The sequence below is a fragment of the Plectropomus leopardus genome, chromosome 3 (genome assembly GCF_026936395.1).
Source record: "Plectropomus leopardus strain MGB_pleo_1.0 chromosome 3, ASM2693639v1, whole genome shotgun sequence".
Classification (NCBI taxonomy): Eukaryota; Metazoa; Chordata; class Actinopteri; order Perciformes; family Serranidae; genus Plectropomus; species Plectropomus leopardus.
The window spans coordinates 35,681,837-35,709,779 of NC_142178.1; the positions used below are offsets into that span (position 1 = coordinate 35,681,837).

At 39.9% G+C, this 27,943-nt stretch overlaps 1 protein-coding gene across 2 annotated transcripts; it reads right to left on the reverse strand.

Annotated features, from left to right (window-relative positions):
- Positions 1 to 663: 663 nt before the first annotated feature.
- syngr1b (synaptogyrin 1b) lies at positions 664 to 27,605 on the reverse strand. 2 transcript variants are annotated; one of them, XM_042485666.2, is made up of 4 exons: positions 27,114 to 27,605; positions 9,842 to 10,079; positions 6,594 to 6,739; positions 664 to 3,211 (listed from the first exon to the last, which is right to left on the reverse strand). In XM_042485666.2, exons 1-4 carry the CDS (start codon positions 27,213 to 27,215, stop codon positions 2,993 to 2,995), a joined length of 705 nt encoding a protein of 234 aa, XP_042341600.1. In that variant the 5' UTR covers positions 27,216 to 27,605; the 3' UTR covers positions 664 to 2,992. The 2 variants fall into 2 exon arrangements, with proteins under 2 accessions (XP_042341600.1, XP_042341599.1); XM_042485665.2 differs by lacking the exon at positions 664 to 3,211 and adding an exon at positions 5,324 to 6,359 and having other exon boundaries at positions 27,114 to 27,602.
- Between the last annotated feature and the right edge of the window lie 338 nt (positions 27,606 to 27,943).

Consider the following 27,943-nt stretch of genomic DNA (forward strand, 5'->3'; position numbering starts at 1 on the left):
AATTGAGGTAATTTAGTCTTTTGAAATAAAAAAATGCTACAAGGCAATAAGGAAGCATATTTAAAAGTTTTACTTTGCTGCCAGCTATAATAATTATTTGTATTTGAGTTTTCATTGATATATTCAGATACAGTATTTATGAATGTATAATATATTAATCAGCTGATTTCTGGAGAGAAGTGCATATTTTGATAATGCACTTTAATAAAGCTTAGCCTTTGTTAAGTGTTTTTTTTTAAGTGTTATTATGTGCTCATAATTGAGGAAATGATCTAAAATAAACAGTAACACACAACTGAGTAGCTTCACACACCACTGGTTTGTTCTGTAGGGTGTGGCAAATGAGTTAAAAGAATTTAAGTATACTTTAACATACACCAAATCAAAGTACTCACTGTAAAATGTGCACTTAGATGTGACTCCAAGTAAAGATGTCTCCAGTAGAGGGAGACATGGCTCATGTATGTGTCTCACTGCAGGTACTGGATTAAAAACTGGACTGAAAACACTTGAAATTGTCTACAGCATATTTGTTACTTTGTTTACAAAGAAAAAAGATACGCATTTCTGTACAATCAAGACATATTGAAAAGACTTTTAATCTATTAAAAAAAGCAGAGGGCAGCTATGAAAATGCAACCAAAACTAAATGAATCCCACACCAGTTATTCACATCATTCTCTGTATTTCCTTTTTAATTTTTTTATTGGTTAAAATCAAACACAACAAAAACATACATTTGTACACAATCTTTTTCTTAAATCTGACCTTGCTTTTTTCAACGGATTTCACAAAGGAACATCACACATTTCTACGTCTACATAGTTGTACAGTATAAAGTATACATGTGCATATATACTTTGATAATTTGGTCACATTTTTTTGTTGCTGTAATTTTTTTATAGTTAGTATTATTATCCCAAAATAAAAACATCTCCTTACCCTAAAAGCAACAAAAATCATGAGGCATGGATGACCTCACCATATATCTTATCACATTAACACTCAACAGAACATACATCTTCTTTCTTTTGTCTTTTCTTTTTTATACAGAACTAGCATAATGCCCTAAAATAAAGTATAATCTTTTTTCCCAAACACTCTAATATACTGAATTATAGATTTACATATATTTATAGAGAGATAGATATACTTTATTATTTAAGAAAATGGGGCAATGCATGTTCATAAATACTCAGGATGTTCATGTTTGCCTCATCAGTGTGTAACTGTTAAAATGAAGTGAAAAACGCAGATAAATAACCTGTAGTTTTTCCAGTGTGGTACATTGTAGGTCTGCTGATATGAAACTTTTGAATTTGGGATGCTCTATAATGTTGACAAATGCTTGTTTTGTTCAGGATTTTTCATGCTTAGGGACAAAAATAAGACAGAATTTTAGTTAGTTTTATATTTTTTGTTTTAAAGATGCTGTAAGAGAGTTGTGATACGGTGCGTGTTGGATTTATGTTGCCCTGTGTTCAGTGAATTTTGCTTGGCAGTCAGCACTAAGGCAACAATCGAGGAAAGAAAAAGAGGCTTCTTAAGGGAAATAAGAAAAGACACACTGTCCCACACCCACACATAAATAAAAAATCCCAAAGGAGACCTTTCGACCCACGCACAAACACTCCTGTGTGACAGCTGAGGGGATTAGTTGCCAGATATGCCACTGTTGCCTGTTTGATCCTGAAATGTACCTCTAAGGAGTTTCGTCAGCAAAAACTTGTGTTGTATATTCAAAATCTATATGTCCTGTGCTTGCAGGTGTGTGTGTGTTTTCAACTAACACTGATCGCAGTCGTTTTGCTGACTGACAGCAGAGGATGAAGGCAATGTGGTCACAAGCACTGACCTGCTACAGAGTGACCGTTTCTGCAAACTCCCAACTCTTCCAACACTCCCTTTCCCCCCTTAACTGTTCCTGACATCTTTAAGCTCACTCGCTGCATCCCACAACTCTTTCCCACGAACCCTTTGCTGTTGTTCTACTGCAGACTCACACCTAATTGACATCTTGTCCCAAAATCTGGGAAGCTGCCCACAGTTGCTGGCCTAGAGACGAATTTAGCTTTTCATGTAAATCAGCCCAATAACTCAGATGTCACAGGTATGACATACACCAACTTCTAAGTGCATTCATTATTGCACGAATACACTAAAATTACCCCTTTAAGAACCCAATTAGGTTTCGAACACAAAATATTGTAATGATTGATTTGCATTCTAAATGCAATCAAAAATCATTAGCCTAAACATTTTTTTCATTAGGATTCTTTCTGATGTTTTTGTTTCTGTCCACTCCAATCGATGAAGAATGTTCACGCAAAAACTCAAAGAGACAGTTCACCAAAAAGTCAAAATACATATTTTTACTCGTACCTATAGTGCGATTTATCCATCTAGGTAGTTTTAGTTCGAGTTGCCGAGTGTTGGAGATATCGAGCGTAGAGATCTCTGCCTGCTCTCCAATATAATGCAACCAGATGGCACTTGGCTTGTGGTGCTTAAAACACCAAGAAATTACATTTGAAAAACTCAAAAGCGATGTCTGTCTCCAGAAATCATGACTCAGTTACTGAAGACAACCCACAGATTTTTGTTGTGAGCAGTTTCATAAAGGAACTACTTTCTTTCCACCGAACTACACCCAGCAACTGCATGTGTGCAACGTGGATGAGAGGCTCATGCATGTGACAGCACGGGATGTAAACATTAATGGCGTCCTCCTTGGCTGAGCTACATAGTTAGCTCAGAAGAGCTACGTGAGCTAGTAGAAGGTACAATGAAAAATATGAATTTTTGATTTTGGGGTGAACTGTGCCTTTAAGGTTGTTGCGCGTAACACTGGATCAAAACAACCCATTTGCTTCTGGTATTGTATGGTGCAATATTAACCCAGTCTGTGAGAATTAAACCATACAAACCCAACTCTAAATTAGGAACTATGGGCAACTTCACTAGACCCTCTTAGTATATTTCCTCACAATATCTAGTAGTCCTGACGCTGGTAGCCCCCGGTGCCGTCAAAGGCCCCATCGCTGTTAGTCTGGCCCCCTCCTCCTCCTCCTGGGCTCTCCAGGTCGTCCCCACCGAAGGAGGTGTAAGGGGCTCCGGCTGCATCCTGACTGGGGTCCGTGTACTCCTGGGAGAAGAGGGCTGAGTCAGCCCCCAGCTTGTACCTCTGGTAGCCCAGGAAGGACTGGCCCGCCTTGGGGACGGAGGAAGGCAACAGGAGGGCAAAGCGGTGGCGAAAAGGTGTAAATGGATAGATGTGGAAGAAGAGATGCAGAAGTGTTAGAGCAGAGGTTTTGGGAGGAGAGAGAGAACAAAGACAGAGAAGGAAACATTGATTAGTTGGCTCGGAAAGCTTGTGAAGCTTATTAGATAGTTTGAGTGAGTCATTTAGTCAAGTTAGTTATTTCGGCAAAGCGCAAAAAGGCTATTTATGCATTGTTCAGCTCCATAATAAGAGACCCCACCTCAGTGCCACAGTCCACAGTGGCATAGAGACCGAGCAATTAAACTGTGTCTGCGTGCATTATTAAACAGCTGAGACTCCGCACTGTCAAACACCACAAATCTCATTTTGGTCGATAATTACAGATGTTTCAAGACGACAGTGGACCAAAGCCAAAGATACAATGAGTACACAGAGCAAATACAGACGCTCAGAGAGGGAAAGAGAAGACCACAGAGAGACTTGAGTTGATTTAAGCTCTCAGTGCTGGGAAGTTTCACGAGGGTTTTATTTACTGGTGTGTCTCGAATTGATCAGATGTTGCAGACAGATCGAATGTGTTTAACAGTTTTGACTCTTTTAGTCTGATACACCACTCTGTCTTGGGCCCATCGGATATTTTGCGGGGTTGGTTGATTGCATAATACAAAAATAAGTCAATACATTTTAAACAACCCTGAAAATATCACTTTTTTCTTCAAATGGATGTGGAACATTTTTAGCACACTTGTCATCTAATAAAAGTTATTAATGACCCAATTACATGCAACAATTTATGGAAATGTTTTGCATTTGCAATAAAACAGTTTGACATTTCCATTAACTTAAAAAAAATGTCCACATAAATTAAGAAATCAATCTCAAAAAGCTATTAAAAAAATCTACCTGCAAAACTTAATGAAACTGTTGAAGAGGAGAAAGCACCTATGTGCATAGAGATTTATAGAGAAACCTTTTATATGCAAAACTGGAGAAATTAAAGTAAGAGTTTGGTATTTTGGGAAATACACGTCTTCACTTTCAAGCCGAGCATTAAATGAGGAGATTGAATGTTTGTTGAATATGAAGCTGGAGGCAGCAGCTGGCAAGCTTAGGTTTGCATAAAGCAGTCACTGCAGGATTTCACCAGCTTTTTTGGGATTGTCGTAGCCTGGGAATTTCTGATTGTATGACAGCTTTTCTAAAACAAAAAAAAGCAATGCATGTTAAGACCTTTTTTTTTTTTTTTTTTACTTTTTTTGCCAGAGCAAGTGAAACATGTAAAACAAAAAGTTGTTTTTTTTTTCTTTTTCGTTTTGCTTTGTTGTAAAATTAATTAAAAACTGAATGCAAATTGTTCCAGTGAGAATAAACCTGCGTTGTTCCGAGGGTTCTTAGTAACCTTACCAAAAGGCTGAATAAAGCTTTCGCACCATGTCTAAACATTTTATTAGAGTATTTTTAATCCTATTTTCTTTATCACATGGACACACATGCACACTTCATTGCTGCACAGACTTGCAACAGCCATTTGCAGTCATTTTTGTTGGTAAACGTGAGACGTTCGTGTCTCATGCGTCTGCATCTTCACAACCAGGATCAGGTAGTGATTTTGATGACTTGCAGCAAACATATTATAAATTGTCAAATGTGTTGAAAAGTTGCTGCATTTGGGGGTTCATTGATATTTTTTGGCAACTGCAACATCACATCATCCTGTCTATTTCCAAAAATGTTTAACTGTTCCTTTAAGTACTGGCGATAAGGAATGTAACTTCGGAAAAAAAAAAACTTCACAGTTTCAAGCAATGCACTGACAAATTTATAAAAAACTGTAAAATCATGTTTTAGACTAAAATGTTACATATAAAAACTGTCAGCTTATTCAGTTTGACCTCTACAGCAAAAAGGACCAATCACTCTGTGCACCACCATATTAATGGCGACACGGGGTGGTGGTCTGCCCTGCAAAGTGAGACTGCACTTGTTTGAACCTTTGAACCCTGAGCAAAGGGTTCCTCCAAAATTTTAACTCCACCTTGTTGAGAAATTTTCCATAGATTGTAAGAAATTGGTAGATTTATAAAAACACTTAAAAAAAAAAGCTAGGGGAAATATCAAGGGAAAAATATAAACCTAGAGAAAATGTTCTAGGGAAAAAAAAAACCTTTTATATTTATCAAAGTTATATAAAGTTATATATATAATTAGGTTTCCTGATTTTTTTTAGGCACATCCCAGATATTTTCCTTTTTTATTAACTTTCTTTTTCTTTCTTTTTCATTTATTTATTACTCATTTTCGGGTAATTTTCTTGTACTTTTTGCTAATCTCTTGCTAATTTTTGGGTAATTTCTTATTCCTTGCCCTTCTTTCCACATGCATAAATCGAATTAATTTGCTCAGGTTTCAAAGGGTTAAGGACTCAAAGTTTGGAGATGAAGATAAAGCCGGACAGTGTGTACCTGTTAAAAACCTAGTTACCTCAGCAACAAACTGGTGACCTGCCAGCTTTGAGTATGAAGTAATAAACTAGATGGCAACATGTTTAAATGTTATGATCAATTATATCCAAAGAAACATTCAGTTTGCAAGCTCTTTTTTAATGTGTGACTTCTTTATTTATCAAAATTATGAACAAACTTGAACATGGATGTGTAATTTTAGTGTCTGATTGGGAGCATTTTAAAACTCCAGTGGGCAGGGAGCTTTCATTCCAAAAAGGATTACAGGAATTTAAGTAGGTGTTAAACGCCAGAAATCTCAGCATTTGGCAATGTAATTGATGAGTCATGCATATTGATCAACAATTGAATCAACCCACCTGCACATACATCATTATAATGTGCTTGGGTCAGGAAATAAGTTTTTAACTCTGGTAGGCCAAAACATAATGCAACATCTTTCTGGCATCAATGATGCTACAAATGTCATGTTACCAGGGCCCTTTAAACAAGTGCAGCCACAGCTGAGTAAAGGGAGCATGTCGGACCAGCTGTGGGGGGTTAAGGCAGCAGGGCGAGAAGAAAGAGCAGAGTCAGACAAAAGGTTGATGGGGCTGAGGGGGGAAGAGCTTGGTGTATTCCTCTTCGAATGACACGTTCTTTAACTTCTCCATAGAGAAGAGCATCTGAGCACCCTGTTGGAATAATGTCTCATGAGCACACATATACAAATTAACATGATCACACACATCCAAACACTAACCAAAACGAACAAGAAGGAGCAGTAGTAGTTTCGTTTTCGTTTTCAATAGCTCATCAAGGCAGTATGAGGTGTTTAGTGCCTTCTTAGGCCAGCCATTGCCACCAAACGGCAACTATGATGTCATGTTGTGTTAGACAGTGCATTGCTGAGGTGTGAAGGCCCTTACCCAGGTGAAGATGGAAAAGAAGGAGAAGGTGATGGCTGCCCGGGCAGCGTCTCCTCCCTCCTTCAGCGGGTTGTCTTCAGGTTTGCTCACCTGCCACTGGTTTGCCAAGAAACAGAAACCCACAAACCACATGAAGGACCAGAACGCTGGGAAGAGAGACAGGTGCAGAGAGACAGTGTTAAAATAATGATAGAAATGTAGACAACACATAAGATACAACATTTTGTCTTATCTTATTGGTTTATCTGTACAAAAGCTGAAATTGACAGTTTACTAATACGCTTAGGTGGTATGTAATATTTCATACCTTCCTAAAATTTCAGCGGTGTACATGGTATATGACAGTATGAGTATGTAAAACATTCTTCATTAAACTCGACAGAAACAAAATACCCCAACTGTCTGGTCACTCTTGCTAGAAATCTAGTTGGTAAGACCACTGTTCCAAAAATCACCAAACCCAGTTTAGTTGAAATTAATCCTTAATTCACCAAGTTAGATTTAAAAAACATTATTCCCCACAGTCCCTCTGTGCTGTTGCTGACCGCTGGCTGTTTACAGTCCTGTAACTTATCCCTCCACCACTAGGTGTTGCGGTATCTTTCAGCTCAGCTGCCTGTTCCACCAGTAGAAAACAAGAAACTGAGCTCATGTGGTCTGTGCTGTGCACTACAGTTTAATAGAAAGGGGAATGTCTGTATTTATGATGGTATTGAAAAACACACCTTCAGGATTTCTAAAAACCTTGATATACCGTGATATTTCGATACCACCTATGGCTTCTTAATAATATGCTAATTTATTACCTAGAGTTTTTAGGTCCAAAGTGTATAGATATGTTTGGACCGATTTATAAAATACTGTGACTTGATACAGACATAAGAAAGGCCAAGACAGGTAAACTGCTATAGGGGTCTCAAGTGGGAGATTAAATTATATATTACCAGCATAACAATGAAGAAGACTCTGGAGGTAGTTGTGAATCAGTCAAAAACTACACAGGACCTAGGATTGACCCTAATGGAACACTACACGTTGAATGAGATGACAAACACCAGGACTTACCCCCAAAACCAATTACAGTTCAATCCTGCTGACAAGGTGTTGCATTAAAAGGAGGACCAAGATATTAAGGGAATTCATGCATCATCCAGTCTCATATACTGCCATTGTAAGTGTGGCAGTGGGGGAGACAAAAGCTAAAAATCAGAAACTTCCTTGTCTGATCAGGACACATGTACCACCTGTTCCCCCATTTCAGTAAGGTACAAAGCATTTCATATTACAACATAGAGACTGTAGGAGGAAAGAGAGCGAGACAGAAAGTGTGTGAGTGATGAAAATAGGGAAGGAGAATCTTGTCTGTGACAGGAATGGCCTCATTAAGCTGCTCAACACTTGACTATCTTGTCATCATGTCTGAGTTTGCTGCAGTAGCAGTGCAGAAAAAGAGGAGAGGAAGCCACAGTGGAGACACCACGACACATGTCTCAGAGGCTTGTTAACGCCATAAGAGTACTCCTCTCCCTATTATCCCACTCATACCTCCTCTTCTTTTGTTGTGATGATAACCTAATTGCCAATCTCTGAAATGTCATTTCTATATAGACTGAAAAGAGTGTTCATATTTTCTCTGAAAGTGGGGTATTTTGGGAGTTTCTAATCAGCTGATAAAATCTGTAGAGGAGAAAGGGAATAAGTGTCTAGTCTTATAAATTGCTCACAAGAAATTACCTTGACCATCAACCTCAGTACATGTAGTCTGGTGTGAAAAGGTAGAAATGTGACAACAACAGCAATTAGGGCTGCCCTTGACTCAGTATTATGTCAATCGAATCAGATTTGGTTGTTCAATAAGAAAATTGAATTGACTATTCATTTGGGTTTTTTTTCGATACACAATTGAGAGTTTAAGTGGGGTTCAGCGGGATGTTTGTCAGTGACATTCACGTAACAAAAACGCAAGATAACTACACTAACGGCAAACTGGAAATGTGCAACATTTCTTGCCGACACTAGACATCAAACAAAAGCCAGAGACTATATCATACTAAGGTGCTATGAGCTGAAAATTCACCACTTTAAACATAACGCAGAAGACAACGTTATCTCTGAGCCTGACCGGGCAAAGCCTCTCTTCCTCCAGGCAGCTGCCTCTATGTCTGCAGCCCCGGAAGTACAATCACAGAAAGTAACAACAAAAACAACTTCTTGTCTTTAAGGGATCTCAGTTGACTGATAATTCGAATATCTGACTTTCAGGGGTCCGCCCTGGCAGCAACACAAATTAGCTGACTGGTCAGTAGACTGTTCCTTTGGAGTGGGTTTAATGCTGGAAAGCACAAGCTGTCCTTGAAAAAATACTTTAAAATAATCACCAGTAATTGTTTTAAAATTATTAAATGTATCTGTTTTCAGGCCTTTCCAAACTTTGCCAATTCTGCTTTAAGTATTGTGTATCATTTTATTATTAAACTAATTTGAATTCAGCTCAGTGTTTTCACACATCATTAATCCATCCATCCATAGCCATTGCATTAAGTGAGTTAGAGTAATAAGAAAAGGGTCACTCACAGTGCTGAGAATCAACAACCAAGTAGGGAGTTCTGGGCAACTTTTAGCCTCTTTTACTCTCTTTTGTACAGTATCTGTGAACTTGCTGTTATGGTTACAATAACAACTGGATACGCTGATAGTGTTATAGGTCCCATGAAGGGAACCCTCCCAGTATGCTTATAGATATACCTATAAATATATGCAATTCTTACCTTATATGTGTTTCTGATCCTTCAAACAAAGTGCATGTTGGAAAGTAAATGACTGATCAGATTTGTACTGTGTGCTAATCTTCAGGGTCCTTTTTCATGGTCAAGAAATCTGTTTCTGTAATTCATGGTAATCATGTCCTTGGGTGGTACAGCAAAAGAAAACTGTTGGTGGGACATGTGCTCTCTAATTTCCTTGAAACAATTTATTTTATTAGCTTTTAAGTGTTATTGCCTACAAGCTGTTGAGCACTTTATGAATCTGTTCTCAAAGAGCAATTTAACTTGAAAAGATTTGTTCTGGGTTCATTTGTATCAATTCTGCAACACACAGTGTCTTTATATCCCTGTTCATGAACCCGTCTCTGTGTTCACGCTTTACAGCCAACATTTCTTCTTGCTTTTAAGAAATTCTGGCTGTCCGCTATGGTTTATATTGAAAAGACATAAGCTAAATGAAGTATGAATAGATAATGGATTTACCTGACACCCCTACATCAGCCAGCACCGCCTTCTTACGGTCTTTGACGCTGCTGATTTGGGGGAAGTAGACATCCAGAGCCAGGAAGGCCATGCAGCAGAGGAAGGCCATGGAGCCCATGAAGACGCCATAATTACAGGCGTTCTGGTTGCGGTTGAAGATGCAGTACTCCTTCGCTTCGTTGGGGCGATTGATGTAGCCCTCATTGGCGATGCAGCCGAAGATTACGATGGAGAAGAGCTGCAAGGAGAAGAGAAGAAGGGATGGGTCATTGAGAAAAGGAACAAAGCAGCCCCCACTAGCTCATGGTACTATCAGGACCTTTGTATGAAAGACAAACAATAAAGAAGACACAATATGAAGACATTTGGTGTGAGAGATCTGTCTTTCACTATGGGAAAAACACACTGATGGCCTATGACTCGCCAAAAGACCAATGCCTACCATCCACCTACCAAGCATGTCTTTATGCATGTCAGGACACACCACTTCCTATTTATATCACGTGATGCTGGAAAAACAGCACTTTTATCATATTTGCAGCAATTTTATGACTTTTGCTCCAAAATCGGCGCACACTGGCCTCCATGCAATGAATGCTTCTGTGTTTTCAGTATGTCTGTTTTATCGACCTCAATCCATGCATGCCAAATGGCACAACACTACACAACTCAGTGCTTTGCATAAACCAGGTGACAACAAAAATTAATGACAGTAGTCCTCACAATAGAAAATCTATGCATTTATGTGGTGTTTTATAGCGTATGATAATATATTGGCATCCATTAACTTGAAATGGAATAAGAGCTGCAACTGTCAATTATTTGCATTATCTATTAACCTGCAGATTAGTTTCTCAACTAAATCATTAACAAGGGATTTAAGGTAACTAAAATGAAATTGCTTTGTTTGTCTGACCAACAGTCAAAACACAGAGGCATTTAATTTACAAATTTAAAACAAACAAACAAACAAACCAAAAAAAAAAAAACAGAAAAGCTACAAATTTGCACATTTGAGGACTGAGAACTGATACATATTTGCTATTAATCAAATAACTTTTAAAAATAACTGGCAACTATCATAAAAGGTGATTTTTTTTCTTTTTTTTGTCATAAGATTAACTGACTTACACCAATCAGACAAAACATTAAAACAACTACCAGGTGAAGTGAATAAAATTAAGCATCTTGTTTCTTCCAGTGTTCTGAAACTTTTGGTCCTTGCATTCATGTGGATGTCACCTGACATGCAACACCCATCCAAACACCAATGCAGGCCAAGTATCCCCACCTTATGGCAATGGCACTTCCAATGGCAGGACAATACGTCATGCCTCACTGCAAAAAAACACTCAAGAATGGCTCAAGAAACATGACAAACAGCTCAAAGTTTCAAACTGAACTCCAAATTCCCCAGATCCCAATGTGGTCAATCATTTGTGGGACATGCTGGTAGCCCCTAAGGCACTCCTGTTCTACTATGAAGCCTCCTTGCAGGGTACCAGTATATCCCAAGGATGCTTTTGCAGTGCGGCTTGCTGTATAGTCCTGCTTGGGGGCAACTACCACTGGGGAGTGCCATTACTATGAAGGGGGATACTTGGTCCGTTTGAGTAGTTGGTGTATGTCAAGTACATGAATACTAGGATTAAAAATTTTCCATCAGAACATTGCAAAGTAATAAGATGATCTTTGTTATTTACTCCACCTGCTGTTGGTTTTAATGGTTTGGAGGATTCAATTTGAATACCGATATTTTTAGAATTCTTACATAAACATTAGTAAATGTATTGTCTTTGGTTCAAAATTATCACAAAAAACATTATAACAGCCTCTTGGAATTCATCTAATTAAAAAGCCTTCTGACAGGTTTATGACCTTTACTGCAGCTGGAGTTTTTGAACAACTGAATAAAGTAAATGCCAGTCTTGTTTTAAAAAGACTGGTTGGCTATGATCCCATTGTCCATCCTAATTATGCTTGTACTTTCACGCTGAGTGTTTGCTCCTGAATGTGTGTGAATGACTGAGCGGATTTTCACTCACTAATCTGAACTCCCTGCTTAGTATTGTGTTTGCACACCACCACCTCACCTCGTTCACCACTTGCATGTGTTGTACAAATTCATAAAAGCCCTTTACAGCCCAAAAGAAAACCACCTGACAGTATATTTAGACTGAGCGGGTAATTTATGAATAAGAGAACACTTAAGCATGACGCTTTCAGCCCATAATGTCACGACGACCCTGCAGGGGAGTTTTATGAATAATCCCTCACGTCTTTTTCAAACTGTTTGGCTCAATGTGCCCGTGGGGTTTCTCTTAAAATATGTTTGCCTGCAGTAGAATTCTCTGCTGTTCTGCATTTTGCTGCTACCTCACGACATGAATAATACATTACAAAAGACGTTATGTAAGGACATATAGGCTACAAACAATTTGGAAATGATCAGTCAATTAGTCTTCCAAGGTTGTAAATAAAGATCTTCGTCAGGTGTTTTCAAGTCAAATTCCAAATTTTGTAAATGCCTGATGAAGATCTCTGTTAGATCAAAAAGTTGCACTGGAAGCTTTCAATTTAGTGTGTCTTTTGCTTGTCTCTTGCCTTGGTTTGATTTTTGGATCCATCACCTGTTAAAGTCCTTTGGATGTGCATGCCCTCCACCTTGCTTACCCTTTTCTGTATTGCCCGAGGCTGCTAATTTGAAGGAAGGAGGTATGCTTGGATGAAAACAGTAACAGACGTGCCATGGGAATTTTGAAAGTAAGATATCTAAAAAAAAAAAGACTATGCATTGATTTTTTCACTTTGCATCAATAATATTGGATTCTTGATCACTGAATCTGTAGATCAGTGTACTGACCTGGTATGCATGATGTGTCTGTGTTAACACAGAATGTGATACTGATGCATCACCATGTGTTTGAAGTTGCGAATGTATAAGCTTTGAAAATGAATTACTGAAAAACATGTTTAAGTGTTAATATTTTTGATTAAAGAAAAAATTGTGTGAAATTAGTTTTGTTGGCAATTGCTCCCGTCTTTAATTCAACAGCTGGATTACATGGCCTTCTTGTGACTCCCGGCCGTGCGAAATCCTTTTTTAAACTGAGCATTTAATTTAAAAAATGCATGGCGGCGAATTAAAATGTAATGGCAATTTTCTTAATTGCAAGAACGTGCTCAGGAGGTTTTTATCCAGACAGGGCTGGTCTGTCTGCGGCAAAATGGAGTCAATCATACCGTGGGTGGAGGTTACTATGATAGCATCTGATCCCTCAATCCTTCACGCTCCTCTGCATTCCTCTCCTTTCATCCTCTCTCCTGCGTCCTTTCTTTTCTTTCCTTCTCCTGTCTGCCTTCGCCTCAAGGAGCGGAGACACAAAGGGCTACAAAATGGAGTCACTTACAGGAGCAGGTTCCTAAGATACCATCTAATCCCTCTCTCCTCTCCTCTCTCCAATCAGTACAGCATCACGGAGGCACCCTTTCCCAGGCCATAAATATAAGACCACACACGCGTACAGACACCGACAGTGTTAGTATTCCACCCTGCAGTGCAGCGGAGCAGCCGACTTTGTACTTCAGTTGATAACAGCGGATCAGACAACTCCATCCAACTGACAAACCCTCAGACCAAACCTCCAGGGAGCCAGTTCTGTCTGGATAAGACCGAGGCTGAGTGTGTTTGTGTTTGTCTGCAGTCTGTGTGTGGATTTTGCTGTGGTGACTGATGGATTCTGAATGTGTGTGCGCAGTGTTTGTGTGTGTGCGATTGAGAGAGTCAAAGAGAGACAGGAGTGAACCTTGGGTTGGGGAGCTGCTTGGATAGTTTACCCAGCTGTTGTGTCTGTGTTTATATGATAAATGACAGTGATACAAAGGGAGAGCACACAATAGGCTGCACTTCCACTGACAGCCCTGACCATGAAGGCCAACTACCAGGCCGGGAGGGAGCAGGGATGTCAGTCAGGACGGGGATTACAGTATAGTTTTTCTCCTCCACTCCTTCTGTCTTTATCTGCGTTGAAGCTCTTCTCTCCACTGTCTGGTTCACACTCAGGAAACCACATTTTCTCTGCTGACGCTACATCTCAAGTGCCAGCTGAAGCGGAATATACTGTATAAATTTACTTGACACAGACTTCGTTATTCCCAAGAGTGAGATTTTTGGGAAACAATCCATTTGACTGTGCGAGGGAAAACAAAACTGCAAATCAAGTCACCTTGCTTTGCCAGCATGTCACCCTTTGAGGGAAACCCCCATTATTACTAAAGTCTGTTATACCCTGTGCGATTTTGGGTTGTTTCAGACAAATGATAACCATCGTGACAAAAACGTGGAGATATCTTTGGTCATGGCTCAAAACGGTGGTCCTACGTTGCACAGTGAGAGGTTCAAAGATAGCCGTTGTCATAGTTGTGCTATCAAAGACAGCCTGGGATAAAATTCTGACAGAAATTTGGGATGACCATCTCATGTGCCTGCTGTTACGAGCTACGTCTACTAACTTACCAACAAAGTGCAAAGTGCAACCAGCATAGTGCGTGCTAAATGCTGGTAGATGCTGCTGCTTAGTCTGAGCTCTCGTTGCAAAACCAGTGTGCAAAGCTGGCCTCTTTTCGTATCCAAAACCACGACACATTCTCCTCCTCCTCTATTTCAGGCTTTTTCCGACACATAAATAGCACTACAGGGAGGCTCCGATTTCTTTGTTTTTATTTTACTTTTACCACTACAGCAGCATAGACAGATGACGCATACCAAGGACATTTTGTTCTTGCGTACTGACGCCAATGGACCTATGTCGTAGCCTGTGATTCACAAGTGATGTCATCGCACCGTCTGCATTCATCAAACCCGGAGTGTAGCTTGCACTAAATTGAATTGAATTTGATTGAAATTGAGATTGAAAAAATCTCAGAGTCTGCAGGACTATATAACCTCAAGACTTTTATGGTTATGTAGACTATCAAAAATACAAAATTACTCCTTACTTGGTAGGTTTTATTACTTAATTTGAGCTCTTTTGAGCCACTTCAGTTTTCTCTCTCTAGCAAGTGAGCAGGGGAGGCATCACAGCAAGTTTTGACAACTGTAAATCTTACTACCAGGTGAGGTAATCCCTGAGTCACTTGTATTCATCAGCAATAATATGAATGACTCAGTATATTATAGTAGAGTATATACAGTAATACACAGCCAAAACACATCACTGCTTCCCACTTTAAAGACAAACTAAGTGGAGAGCTTTCTACAGCTTGTAGAGAGGAAACATGAGCTGGCATTTGGAGTCTGCATCTTGTCTTAGCAAGCAGGCACAACCTTTCTGTTTCCCTCGCCCTCCCTCCGTCCCCTTTCTGCCTCTCTGATCTCTGGTCCGTCTCCAGCCTTTTGCACTCCTCTCTCCGTGGAACGAAGGATGTGTGGAGGAGGGCGGAAACACCTCTATCCCCCCTCCATCTACCTGCAGCCTTTTTCATTAAAGAGAGAGATGATGAAGAGATGGAGGAAAAGGCGGAGGGATTGCAGAGGGGACGAGCGGAGGGAAGCGTTAGGGGCAGAAGGGGGTATGGAGGCGGTGTTATTTTTAGACCGGCTGCATCATCGCTCGCTCCCTCCACTCTCGTCTTCTCCCATCTCCCCTCGTTACTGGCCCTGCCTCTGCCCACGAGCATTCTTGAGAAAAATGAGCGCACTCTGACACACACGCTAACACACGCACTCAACCATATACAGCTCAGACGCACGCACCGTTTGTCCACTGCTTCACATGCCCCGCTTACTTTCAGATTCAGGTCAGAAAACACAAAATCACACAAACACACAGGGTCGATCACATGATGTCAGAATACTCTGTCTCAGAGGAGTCGTGTAATATATCTATGTTTGAGATGCATACTAAGAATAAAAGTGCTCCGTGTTATGTCCTTGTCTTCTGCCTCTTTAGAAATAATTTCTGTCTTTTCCTTTCAGTTTGTATTCCCTTTAATGCTATGTTAATGTAATCAGAGTTCATCACATTTATTTAAAAAAATCTGCCACCAATTGATGTTATATTTTTGAAAATGGACTGTTTATAAGTTGTTTGAGTTAGATCATTTTTTGAACATGCCAAGTAAAACAGGAAAACAAAATAAAATATAAGCAAGAAAAATGAGAACAAAACACATTAAAACATGCCTGAGTATCTCTGATGAAGACATCTCAAGTAAGACAGAATAAATCAAAGCAGACATTTGAAGTTGCTGATGCCAACACGAATTAGCTTTTGTAAGCCTATTTGTTAAGCGTAGAGGTTTGTTCTTGAGTTTGCGAACACATAAATCTTTAAATGAAATGTTCTTTTGACTGTCTTTTTTTGGATAAGGACATAAGAGTCGGTCAAAGCTCAAAGATGCCCTAGTGAACTAGAAGTTGAGGTAAGGTTCAAGTCTGGCCTGGGACTTTTGTTGCAAGTCATTCCTCTCCTCATTTTCTGTTAATTGAGGCATAAAATGACCCCAACGCACATTTTTTCTGATAGCAGTTTCCTTCACATTGTAAATTAGTGCTGTTTGGTGTGAACAGTGACTATGGGGCATGTACAGCTGTGCCCCCTGCTGCTGTTTTTTTGTTTTTTTGGATGCAGAAGGGAGTTTGTCAGCCTCTATAACAAGGACAGCAGGACCTGCAGGGCCACTAGCTTTTAGTGGTGTGACACAGTTTGGTTTTATGACGCTCCCCTGAGAAACTCCACTGGGAAATAAACTCACCACCAGGGATGATCTTTCTCTACGTGCCTCTATTTTCCACACTTCTCTCTGCCTGTCGCAGTGACACAAACACCAAACACACAAACTGCCCTTACTTGAAACAAGGATTGGTTTTGGTATGACCTAGTTCATTGGGATTGAAAACACACACCGTCTTCAGGGTCACAATTATATTTGCTGTCACATGGCAGGGGGCAGATTGAATTACTGAGCCTTTTCTCCGACTGCGAGCAGAAATCCAGACGGGTTTGTGATGGCTGGAGCTCGAGTGTGTCCTTCAAATGCACAACGACTGCATATCGCATACTACAGCAGTCATTTTCCACTGTGCATGTTGCACTAAGATGCATGTATGCACTTACAGATATATTACATAACATAAAAATTGAAATGCAAGCAAAACAAATGTTAAAAAATGTGGTGAACACTTGAACCCACTGCACCTAAACATTCCTCACTTGCTTAGGAGCTGTGAAAAGTGGAGCATGTGATGGTTTTATATCTCCTTCACACCCTCCCCCACTCATTTCGCTGTGATTTTAGTCGGTATATGACTTCTTTAGGTGTGTATGTGTTCACTCGCCCCTCTGATCCGTCGACAGATCACAAGGCTCCTGGTGGTGATGAAAGCAGGCTCTGTGAAGGACACCACGTGGGTTTCTGATCTTGTGACCATCAGAGGGTCACTTACAAATTTCACATTAAGTTTGCCGATCTCTAGAAATGTGGATTTATGTGTGTGTGCGTGCTTGTGAAAATGTCTCCCATCTACCTTTTGTCTTTTTGCTATAAATTTAAATCTAAAATTTTGTTTCTTCTATGATTACGACATACAACACACACACACACACACACACACACACACACACACACACACACACACACACACACACACACACACGCACACACTGCAAACAGTCATCTGGGTAGGCCTAAATCATATCGGTCCAGTCTGACTGGTTGTGAATGATTTAAAGCTGCTGTTGTGCTGCCTGAAAGGCCTTTTGGATCCATTGTAGGACCAGACAATTGAGCCGGGCCTCATGTCACCCCAGCATTCACACACTGTACCTCACACAAAATCCTGTATTAGATAGCCACATACACACAGACAGAGGGACACACTGGACCATGGCCTCGTGCTGCGTTTTGTCCAGGTCTTTGTGGCTGCGGCCTTCCACACAGTGTGTTCATAATCGAACAATAAATTCAGTGCCATCAAAAATATTGCAAAGGTGAGTTTAGTCATCTCCGTTTTTGAATCATCGACTTGTCAAAAGAGTAAAATGGACTTAACCATCAAATTATTGAAGCAAATTGACAGATTTGCAGACTTTTTAAAACGGGAAAGCAGAAGTGAGGTGAATTATTTAGCCATTTTTTAATGAACATGTCTCTGTTTGACAATATAGGTTTATGTATTACTGAAAATAAAATGTTTAAGGCCCAGAAACACCAAACCGACATCAAAGTACTAGTGGCAGCAAAGGCTGACTGTTTCACTGCCTTCGTCACCTGTGTCGCAGCCAAAACGTTTTTACAAAAAAAGTCCTAATATAATACCTTTAGTTTGGCCTTACTCTGGTTTGGGCTTCCTGACGTTTCTCTTCTCACTGAGCTGAACTGCCACGGGCAGGCTCTGCTGTCACCATTACCAAACACCAATTCAGCCTGCTGAATCAGCTGAAAAACAGCCAACGAGGGCTGACTGGTGCGAACAGTATGCGTCACATCGCAAAAACTAGGCGGACAGATGCTCGCCAACAGCCAAGCATGTCATGAGATGTGGAGCAAATTAACCCAAATGCGGAAGGCGGCAGGCAACAGGATCACAAATGATCATGTTTTATTTCAGGGAAACAGCAACTACCATTTTTTCCCCTTGAAAGTTGTTTCTAGGGGAGTTTTTCTTCAGTCTCTGTGAGAGTCCAAGGACAGAGGGATGTTCTTTGCTGTAAAGCCCTCTGAGGCAAACTGTGATTTGAGATAATGGGCTTTAAAAATAAAACTGAACTGAACTGAACTTAACATTACATGATCAAATCAAAGGGACCAAAGGACTGAACTGAAAACCATGACTTAAATACAAACTAGACTGAGGAGAGGATGCAGTGCAGGTGGAGAAACTGGGCGGAGAAGCTCAGGTGAGAGGAATAAGGTGAAAAGACCAGGCAGGGGGCTGGTTGGCTGGGAGAAAGTGAGGAGCAGGAAGGACTAACGAGGCTGACGCACGACAGCTGTGGAGATGGTGAATGAGTGAAAAGCAGCACAGGAACACAGGAGGTAAAAAACAAAGCAAAATGAAACCCAAAACACAAGAAAACAATAATTTCAATAATAAGCCGATCAAGTTAAAAAAAATAAAAACAGACTCACTAAGAAAGGCAACCTAAATAAACCATAATATACCACTCATGCAATATACCATTTAAGGCTTTTTTGGGGTTGAACTTTAGATTTTTTCTTGAGTTTTTTTTATATGCTATGAAGGTTTAAGGACAGAGGTTTGTTCTATGCTGTAAAGCCGTCTGAGGCAAACTGTGATTTGTGATAATGGGTTTTTATAACTAAAATTGACCTGAGTTAAAAAGTAAACATCAATTAAACACAAAAATGTTCACCACTTCAAATCAATTATAATGGAAGAAGGAAGCAGCTCTGCCGAGTGTTATGATGCATTTCTCAATGAGAGAAGATAAAGCTGCAGATGAAAGGCAGGTTGGATCCTCTACAGAAACACACAGAAAAATGAGTGACTCATTGAGACATGAGACTCATTGAGTTGCTGTCAATGACAGAAAACTTACTAGTGAAAGAGATGTATGTGAAAGAGAGAAACGATTACAAGTCAATGGTGAGTACAGGATCACTGCTGGAGGATATTATATACTGTGTACGTGTGTGAGGGTGTGTGTGTGTGTGTGGGGGGCTTATTGTCTGCTGCAGCGTGTTGGCCAGGACTGGGGATACCTGATTGCTGCTGTCACCATGGCAGCAGCTGCTCACGTAATGAGAGAGAGAGACGGAGAGAGAGAGAGAGTGATCGAGAGAGGAGACCTTGTCAAAGTACAATTCAAGGAGAGCCACTGCAGCACCAAGGGTACACAATGAGACAGACACACAGACGTAATCAAAAGTCCAGGACACAACGACGCTCATATCCACATATTTACACTCTGTTCTACCTGCTGATCCCACACTCTGTTCTCCTCAACATCCCCCTCCGCTGTTTTTGCTTTACTACCCCTCGCCATTTGAATTTGGGAGGCAATTAGCAGGAATTTGATCAGATGACTCCAGAAAACAAGGTTGCATCACTGTGAGGAAACAGGTGGTTTTCCAATCTTATAAAGTGGAGCATAACAGAATCAAGTGAGAGTGAAGCTGGAATCTGGACCGGCGCTCATTCAGTTACTTCTCCATGTGTTTTCAAGTACTGCGAATGGTTCGTCATGCTTAAATAGCAATTTCTCCACATGCTGTATATTTGCACACTGAGTCCATTAACTACACACTGCGTGTTCTTTACATTAAAGTTGTGTTTTCCATCAATCTATGGGTTTTATAGGTTTACTGTACAAAACAGGGAATTAAAAGCAATGGCATCTCTATTATTTGGGTCAAATTATAGAATGATGCAAGTATACGTTTAAAAATGTGTAATTCACTTTTGGTTTTCAAAACAATGGTTTGTAAAGACATTTTTGAAGGTTACAAACGTGAATACGTTTTTGTTGTTTTTCTTTCATTTTGAAGGGTAGTTTAATTGATGAGTTTGTAGGTTAGGTATATATAAGCCTTTTGCGGCTGCCTAAACCTGTTCAGTCACTACATCATACACAGACTGTTGTTTTTGTTTATACTGACGATAGTGTTTGTGTTTATTGTATTATGTATGATGACTGGATAAAACACTACTACTAACACTACTAGTTCATCTAGTCTCCATTCATTTCTGTATTAAAGTCTATTTGTAGATTCTCAAAACTTGCTTTAGTTGTGTAATCCCTCACTCTACCATAGGTACCACTTGCTGATCAATCATACACGCCACGCAGCAAATTTAGGCCGAGACTTGCCCAAGAACATTTCGACATGAAGGGGCCAAGGATCAACCACTGACCTTCCATTTGATAGATGCCTTACCATTTCGAAGGAACCAACCCAGTCACCATAGGTAATTTCTCATCTTTTGTAACTCAAATTACTTGTGGTGTACCACAGAGTTCAATTTTAGGCCCAATTTCATTTTCTGTTTACATTCTTCCAACTCGGCTCAATCATCCAACCACAGAAAAGAACCATCTCCAGAATCAAATCAATACTCTCTGACTCTCAGATCTAGAAAAATAAAATCATGCTAGTCTCGATAACTGCAACATCATCAATCAAAAATCACTCTCTCGCCTACAACTAGTTCAGAATGAAGCAGCTAGACTCCGTTCTGGTTTTAACAAATGACTATCACCTCTTAAAACCTATTTTTAAAGACTTGCTTTTATGTGATGTTGTCTTTTTATTTATTTTACTGATTTTATTAATGTTTTCTTTATTTTAATTCATTTTATTTGTGGTTTAATTGCTTTTATTACTTTTTGCTGGTTTTGGTGTATTTGTTTGTATTAATATTTTGACTTTACGTGTCCTGCATCTTCCATTATTTATCCTCTTGTTTTAATTTCATCCTGACTTGAACTTAGTTTTGTCGTGCTTGTGCTCACTCAGACTGTTTGGCTTTGTGTTGTTTTATTGCCTTCTACATTTTCCATTCCTGCTTTTGCTTTGTTTGTCTAAGCGCTTTGTAAACTGTCTTCTTAAAGGTGCTATATAAATAAAGTTATCATTAATATTATTACCTCCTACGCCACAGCCATCCCTGTACAAAGTATGTTAACCAACTAGTCGAGAGTTTAGATTACTGACACTGACCAGTCAAATGCCAAAATTTATTAACAATCCCACTTGACAGACAGCTGGGTGTTACTCTCGGCTCATTCGAAATGTTAAATGCAAAAACAAAAAAAAGCTTACCGAGTTCATCCCCGGATCTGCAGGCATGTGCAGCACATATTCACAACCTGACTCCTGCAAGCACTAAAGGCATTTATCGGATGCAGTCTTACAAATTAAAATGGTTTTCAAGCCGTGCCTGAATTCTGACATGTAGACACTAACAAACTGTGGATGTTTGTGTGTGAGTGTGTTTTCACATGGAGCTGAGAGAATGTGGTGCACTGCAGAGTGTGTTTGTGTTGCCAACATCAAATAGTTACTCACCAATTACTAAATCACCTGCCCTCTGAAATCATCACCACAGCTACATTCAAAATGTTAACCCACGTTAGTTATGCAAGAGCATTTCAATGAATGAATGAGAAAATAATAGAAAATTGGAGTTTTCCTCAGCACGTCACAGTTTATCAACTTGTAAATAAGAGTATATTACATAAGTCTGTTGTGAAATGTCGCTTGTGCTCTAGATAATATTAAAAATGTGGAATCTGATGTAAGAGAGAGCAAACTTTAATAAACTGTAAGATGTGGGGGAATGCTTTTACTATCAATGTACAGTAAGGCGACTGTCACAAAATATAGAGACAGTGACACCGACAGTGAGTTTTAACGGTCTTATTCTTTCAAAGAAAGCCACACACACTCACACACACACACACACATCAAATATCACTTTCTTTTCTGCAGTTTTGAACTTTGATCTGTAAATTCACCCAACGGGCCGTAACAAACTCCGCTTTGGGAGACTTTCAACTTGTGAAAGCAAAAATCATTCTTCAGAGGAAACTTGAGCACAAAGCAGAACTGAACACCACATTTAGGTGCATAATGATTTGATAGATGTTAAAAGTTGCCCTGCTGATAACCCAGATCCTTGAAGAAGCAGCAGAGCTACGCTCAAAGCAAAAAAAAAAAGAAAGCGAGCTTCAAAAGAAATGCTCTTTTTCAACTACACATCAGAAGTAGAACCACAGGCGAAGAGATGGCCTCTCAACTTTGCAAATCAGCTTGACCCCGTTCAGTTTAATACAATACATCATTTCAATTATCCTCTTTAATTTCATTTAGAAATCACTATCGCACACAGGGTGCTCTCTTCCATCTGGGACTATGCTCCATCCGTCGTGTATCATCACAAACATACTGGACTGAATCCCCGAGGCTGAATCACTCACACAAACACACACACAGAAGTACTTGTTATCACCTCCACATACAGCCCTCGTAAGTCAGAAGAAGTGGGAGATGCACAAAGAGGGGGGGGGGGCTCCATTCATAAACTGCTCTCTTTCTCTTTCTCTGTCTCTCTGCTATGTTAATTTATCCATTCCCACCCGTCTCCACCTCTGTAACACACACACGCACACACATTTGACATCCCCATCACCAAATGTTTAAAAGTGATAGTTTCCTTCCCCCACAACCCACAGCAGACTGCGTATTAGCACCATCTCACAAAACATCACAACTCAGGCTGTGGCTGTTACTATGGAGACATGTTGCTCTGGTGACACCAGGAAGCGAGACATCTCAGAGGGGCCCACAGAGTCACTCCGTACCTGTTTAAGTTTGTCTTTTTCACCTGTCAGTAACTTACTGTACTGTTTTTTCGGAGTCTAACTTATCGACTAAAGGGGGCAGTCCAGCCCAGAATCAAAATAACATATTTTTTCTCCAACCAGTGGTGCTATTTATCAGTCTAGATTGCTTTGGTGTGAGTTGCAGAGTGTTGTAGATATCGGCGGTAAAGAAACAAAATGGCACAAACAAAATGATATTACGCTCTAGGTTTCCTTCTGCGTCTGCTGTTGATCACCATCAACACACGCACATGCTGGCAAAGAAAGTTAGGATTAGGTGAAGGAAGCCCGTGGTACCGTGAAGAATAAAAACATCACATTCAGATGGGAAGCGAACAATGGACTCCCGCATAAAAGTACAGGATTAGCTCCTAATTTTACCTCATTACCGACAGTGTTACAAACTGATGCCATCCTGCCGAACATCATGTGGATGCAGCACGTTTTGTCCCGCTGCATATTCGACTGATGCTGCCTGTCTGCGTATCATGTGGTCGGAGGCAGTTGCTGTGCAGTTTTCTGCCAACGACGCTGTCCAGCAGTGTATCAGCAGACGTGAAAGGTATTTTTTGGTGTCAAGATCTTACGTCAAAAGCATTGTCAAGGCAGCAGTATTTGACAACATCGGAATAAGAACGGGCTGGTTATTCTGTCTATTAAAAATAAATGTATCAGTGGATCATTTAATAATAAAACCAAATGAAATACAACATGCTTCATCGTAATCAAATAATGAATATAACTGCATGCTTTTATCTACACCAGCAGACCTCATGACTCTAAGAAAGCTACATCTGATGCATGCATGTATATGAAGTCTTTTATGGTTCATCAAACAGCCACATGACTCGCCTCCGCAAGCCTTTCCGAGTTAAATAGTCATCACACAACCAATGTTCACACTTTTGTCATGTTTTTCGTGGATGTTCAGTCACACTTGCAGCTTTAGTCACAAGGCACAAATGTAGAACCATAACGTTATAATGCTTGACAGTAATGTATTTTTCTTATTCAAACAAGTCTAACAACATAAATCTATCCAAGTATTACTTCTGTCCATCTATTTTCACCAAAAACAAATGTTCCTTTTAAAATATAGAACTTTCACTAACATAACTTTCGTCCTATTTACTGAAAATGTATTTCTTGTAGAGCTTCTGATGACATCTGAATCCTCTCCACCATATCTCACCTTGTATGTTTTCAGAAACATATTTTAGTGTACTGTTTAGCTGTAAGATGAGAAAGCTTGTGACCCAGCCACCATGTTGACAACAGTTGAGCAAAAAATAAGCACAGCAAAGCAATGTGACAAAAAGTATAAAAAGTATATGACAAAAAGTTACCAATGCTCATTTAAGCTTTCAGGCTCATTAGTCTTGACTTGAGAAGTAATTTCAAAGTCCATGCGGATTAGCACTCATGACCCCATGTTTGCAAAAGCTGCATGTCTTCGAGATTTTCCCCTTTACTGAAAAGAGTAGCCGCATGAATCTGCTTGCATCTTGATCCCTTCAGCGTACTTGGAAAGGCTCTTTGGGCGTCATGTAAGGACATGCACACACAGACACAGTCCTATAAATAAGAAATAATCCCAACTGTGCAACTTTCTGCTGCAATGTGGGAAGTCTGTAAAGAATGGCTTCCTTTATTATTTCACTCTTCACCTTAAAGAATAAATGTCGCTTTTAGTTGAGTGGCATGACAGACATTTCTTGTTTTTCTATGTGCATTTCACAAAAAACAGCTAACTTTAAGGGCACTTTACACAATCCATAAGAGAAAGTGTAAACAAGGCGATGAACTGTTGGGAACACAATTTGCAATGATGCCAATCTTGATGTAATCGCCACTGAAAAACAAAAACACTATATTTTAGGGATGGGGGAAAATCAATACAGCAAAGTAGCATTGCAATATTTTTGTTTCGCAATATTGTATTGATAACCAAACGCTAAGTATCATTTTTTTTAAGTTACAAATGCAAATTGCACATTGTGTTGCAATAATAATGACTTAAATTAAATGAAAACGTTATATCTTATTAGATAATATAATTTTTGAGAAAGTTTTATCTTTGGGGACATAATTTACAGTTGAAAAAAGATGATCAATCACAATAAATTGCAATATATTTTGGCGCAAACTCAGCATATCACAACACGTTTAAAATGCCAATAATACTGTATTGTGACTTACGTTTTGTGTTAATATTATATGGAGGGGGCTCTCGTTATTCTAACCCTATATATTTACAGAACATATCACTTGGTTTTCATGTATTCCACAACTAAAGTGACGTGTGACTTTTCAAATTGTTAGTGGACATCAGCCGAGTGAGTATCATCATAGAGCGGAGTCCTGCACCCATAAATGTACTTTTAGCAGATAAATGAGGTAAAGGTGCATGTATTGCATTTTGGACAAACAGAAATGATAAAATATTAAACAGAAATAAAACTAAAAAGATAGAGGCGGTGGAAAGAAGTAGCAACAAATTCTACTTGGGAAAAAAAACCTTTCGAGGAAAAAAAGCAGGAAAAAAACCCACATAATTCTTCATTAGTTGCATATACTGTAGTGTATGTATCTCATATTTTTATTTCTGTATTCTTGAACCCAAATGAGGTTGAAGGATTCCTGAACAAATAGTTGTGTGCAAAGCAGAATGACAGAGCACTTCATCAAAGATCTCAGGTGCTAAATGTTTAAACAAATACTAAAAGCATTCTTGCAATAAAACTACTGTCATATTATTCATATGCAACTTACAGATGGAGTGGCCATGTGGACTTTTGGGAACTTTTGTCGCCATTTGTTTACAATCCTTCCTTAAACTGTTGCTTTGCCTGTTTTTATCAGTGCCTCTGTGTTTGTGGGAGGAGATGCTGTGCAGTTATTATGAAATTAGGAAATCCTTTGTGTGCCTGTGTGTTCTCAATATGCTTATTAGAAAACATCAATGGTTAACTACTACAAGATCTGAAGAGAGGCCAGTAAACAGTGATCAGGAGCCATTCTGGGCCGACATCAACCAAATATTAACCATGCTGAGTTTCATAAACTTGAAATTAGAATGGCAAAGAAATAAATTGCTATATTTGGTACAAATTATGAGAAAAATGGAAAAACCCATACCATAAAGCAGGACATTATGTCTGCTGGATCCTACCGTCCCTACAGGACAGGGATACTTAAACTACTTTGCGCAGGGGCCACTTTTGCAAAATGACAGGAGGTCAAGGGCCAGTCGCAGCTGCCCCGTATGCTTCCAGGATTTTAGGACATTACTAGGACTTTGAGACGTTTCTAGGATTTTAGTATGATTCTAGGATTTCCTGCATATTTTTTAGATTTAAGGAAGTTTCAAGGGTTTGAGGACATTTCCAGGCATTTTGGGACATTTCAGCAATTTTATAGTATCCTGAGACTTTTAGGATTTGAGTACATTTCTATAGTTTAGATACGTTTCTAGAATTGTAGGACATTTGTCGAATTGTAGGACATTTTCTATGAGTTTAGGAAGTTTCTAAGAAATAAGGACTTTTCCAAGATTTTAGGACATTTTTAGGATTTTAGAACAGGGGCTTAGCTAGGTCCTCTGTTGGAGGTGCGGGGGGTCCTCCTCTAGCACTTTTTGATAAACATGCTGTTTTATACACACTAAAAGTACTCAAATAACCCAGTGTTAATCACTTCATTTTGGGCCCCTAGGTATTGGGGGCCAGATTTAACAGTGATATATGGAGTCGTTTTTCTCACTAATATGAAGCCTGTCTGAGGCCTTTTCAGATAAACAAATAAAAGAAGAAACCCACATTTGACTCGTGTAAACTGCACGTGTAATTAGGTTAATTAGAAGTGGCCTGTGTAGCCACTTAAGCTAAGATCCAACAAACTTAATTTTTTTCTGTCACACTCACCCAAGACACTATGCGGAGAATAGTCTGAGGCTGCTGGAAGAAGGTGACGGGGTCGAAGGCTCCTCCGGCTTTCCCGGCTCCGTATGCCTGCATCCCCTCCATGGTCCTCCTCCTCTCTGCACAGCCTCCTCTCGGGTCCTCCGCTCCTCCCCGCTGCTGGATCAAAGGCACAGGGTGTGTGGAGCACCGGGCAACCGACACGGAAAATCCTCGAATCTGCTCCTTTCTCTACTACTACTCCCGCCGCTGCTGCTGCTGCGAGGACGCTGGTTTCTCCTCGGCTCCTTGGCGCACTGCCTCCCTGGTCTCTCGTGTTGTTGTTTTTAATTTAACCTCTAAATCCCCTGTTGTCCTCTCTCGATATCCGGGCAGAGGAAGCTGTGGGCTATGCCAGTGTTTTGATGATGCTCTCTGTCTCAGCGCAGGAGCCGGTGGCGAACACGTGAACGCGCTTCCGTTGTCACGCCTCGGACGGAGCGCTCGTGGTAAAAAACACACAGCGAGCACGCGCACGTGTTTTATGAGGGGCGCGCGCCGGTGCTCACAAGATTGCCACAAGGAGTCACGCGCTTTCACATTTGTTTGAGGTCTTTTTTTCCCTCCAACAGACAGAAAGAGTGGAGGGAAACAAGTGGACCTACCGGAACACCATATTCAAAAGCGCTAAGGGACTGTTCGTCATTTATCAAAGGGAAGGGGGTGGGGAAAAGGTGATATGTCACATATTTTTTAAGCACTGAGGAGGAACTTGTGGTTTTTATTATTTATTTTGTCTTTTGAGAGGCATACAACTTTACATGGCTGTATTTTTTATTTACTTTGCCTATTTT

Coding starts and splice junctions, on each gene's coding strand:
- syngr1b (XM_042485666.2), bottom strand. CDS start 27,215: ATGGAGGGGATGCAGGCATACGGAGCCGGGAAAGCCGGAGGAGCCTTC. Junction 6,740..9,841: donor GGCTGATGTAGGGGTGTCAG/GTAAATCCATTA, acceptor CTCTCTTCCCAG/CGTTCTGGTCCTTCATGTGG. Junction 3,212..6,593: donor TCTTTTCCATCTTCACCTGG/GTAAGGGCCTTC, acceptor TCCGTCCCCAAG/GCGGGCCAGTCCTTCCTGGG.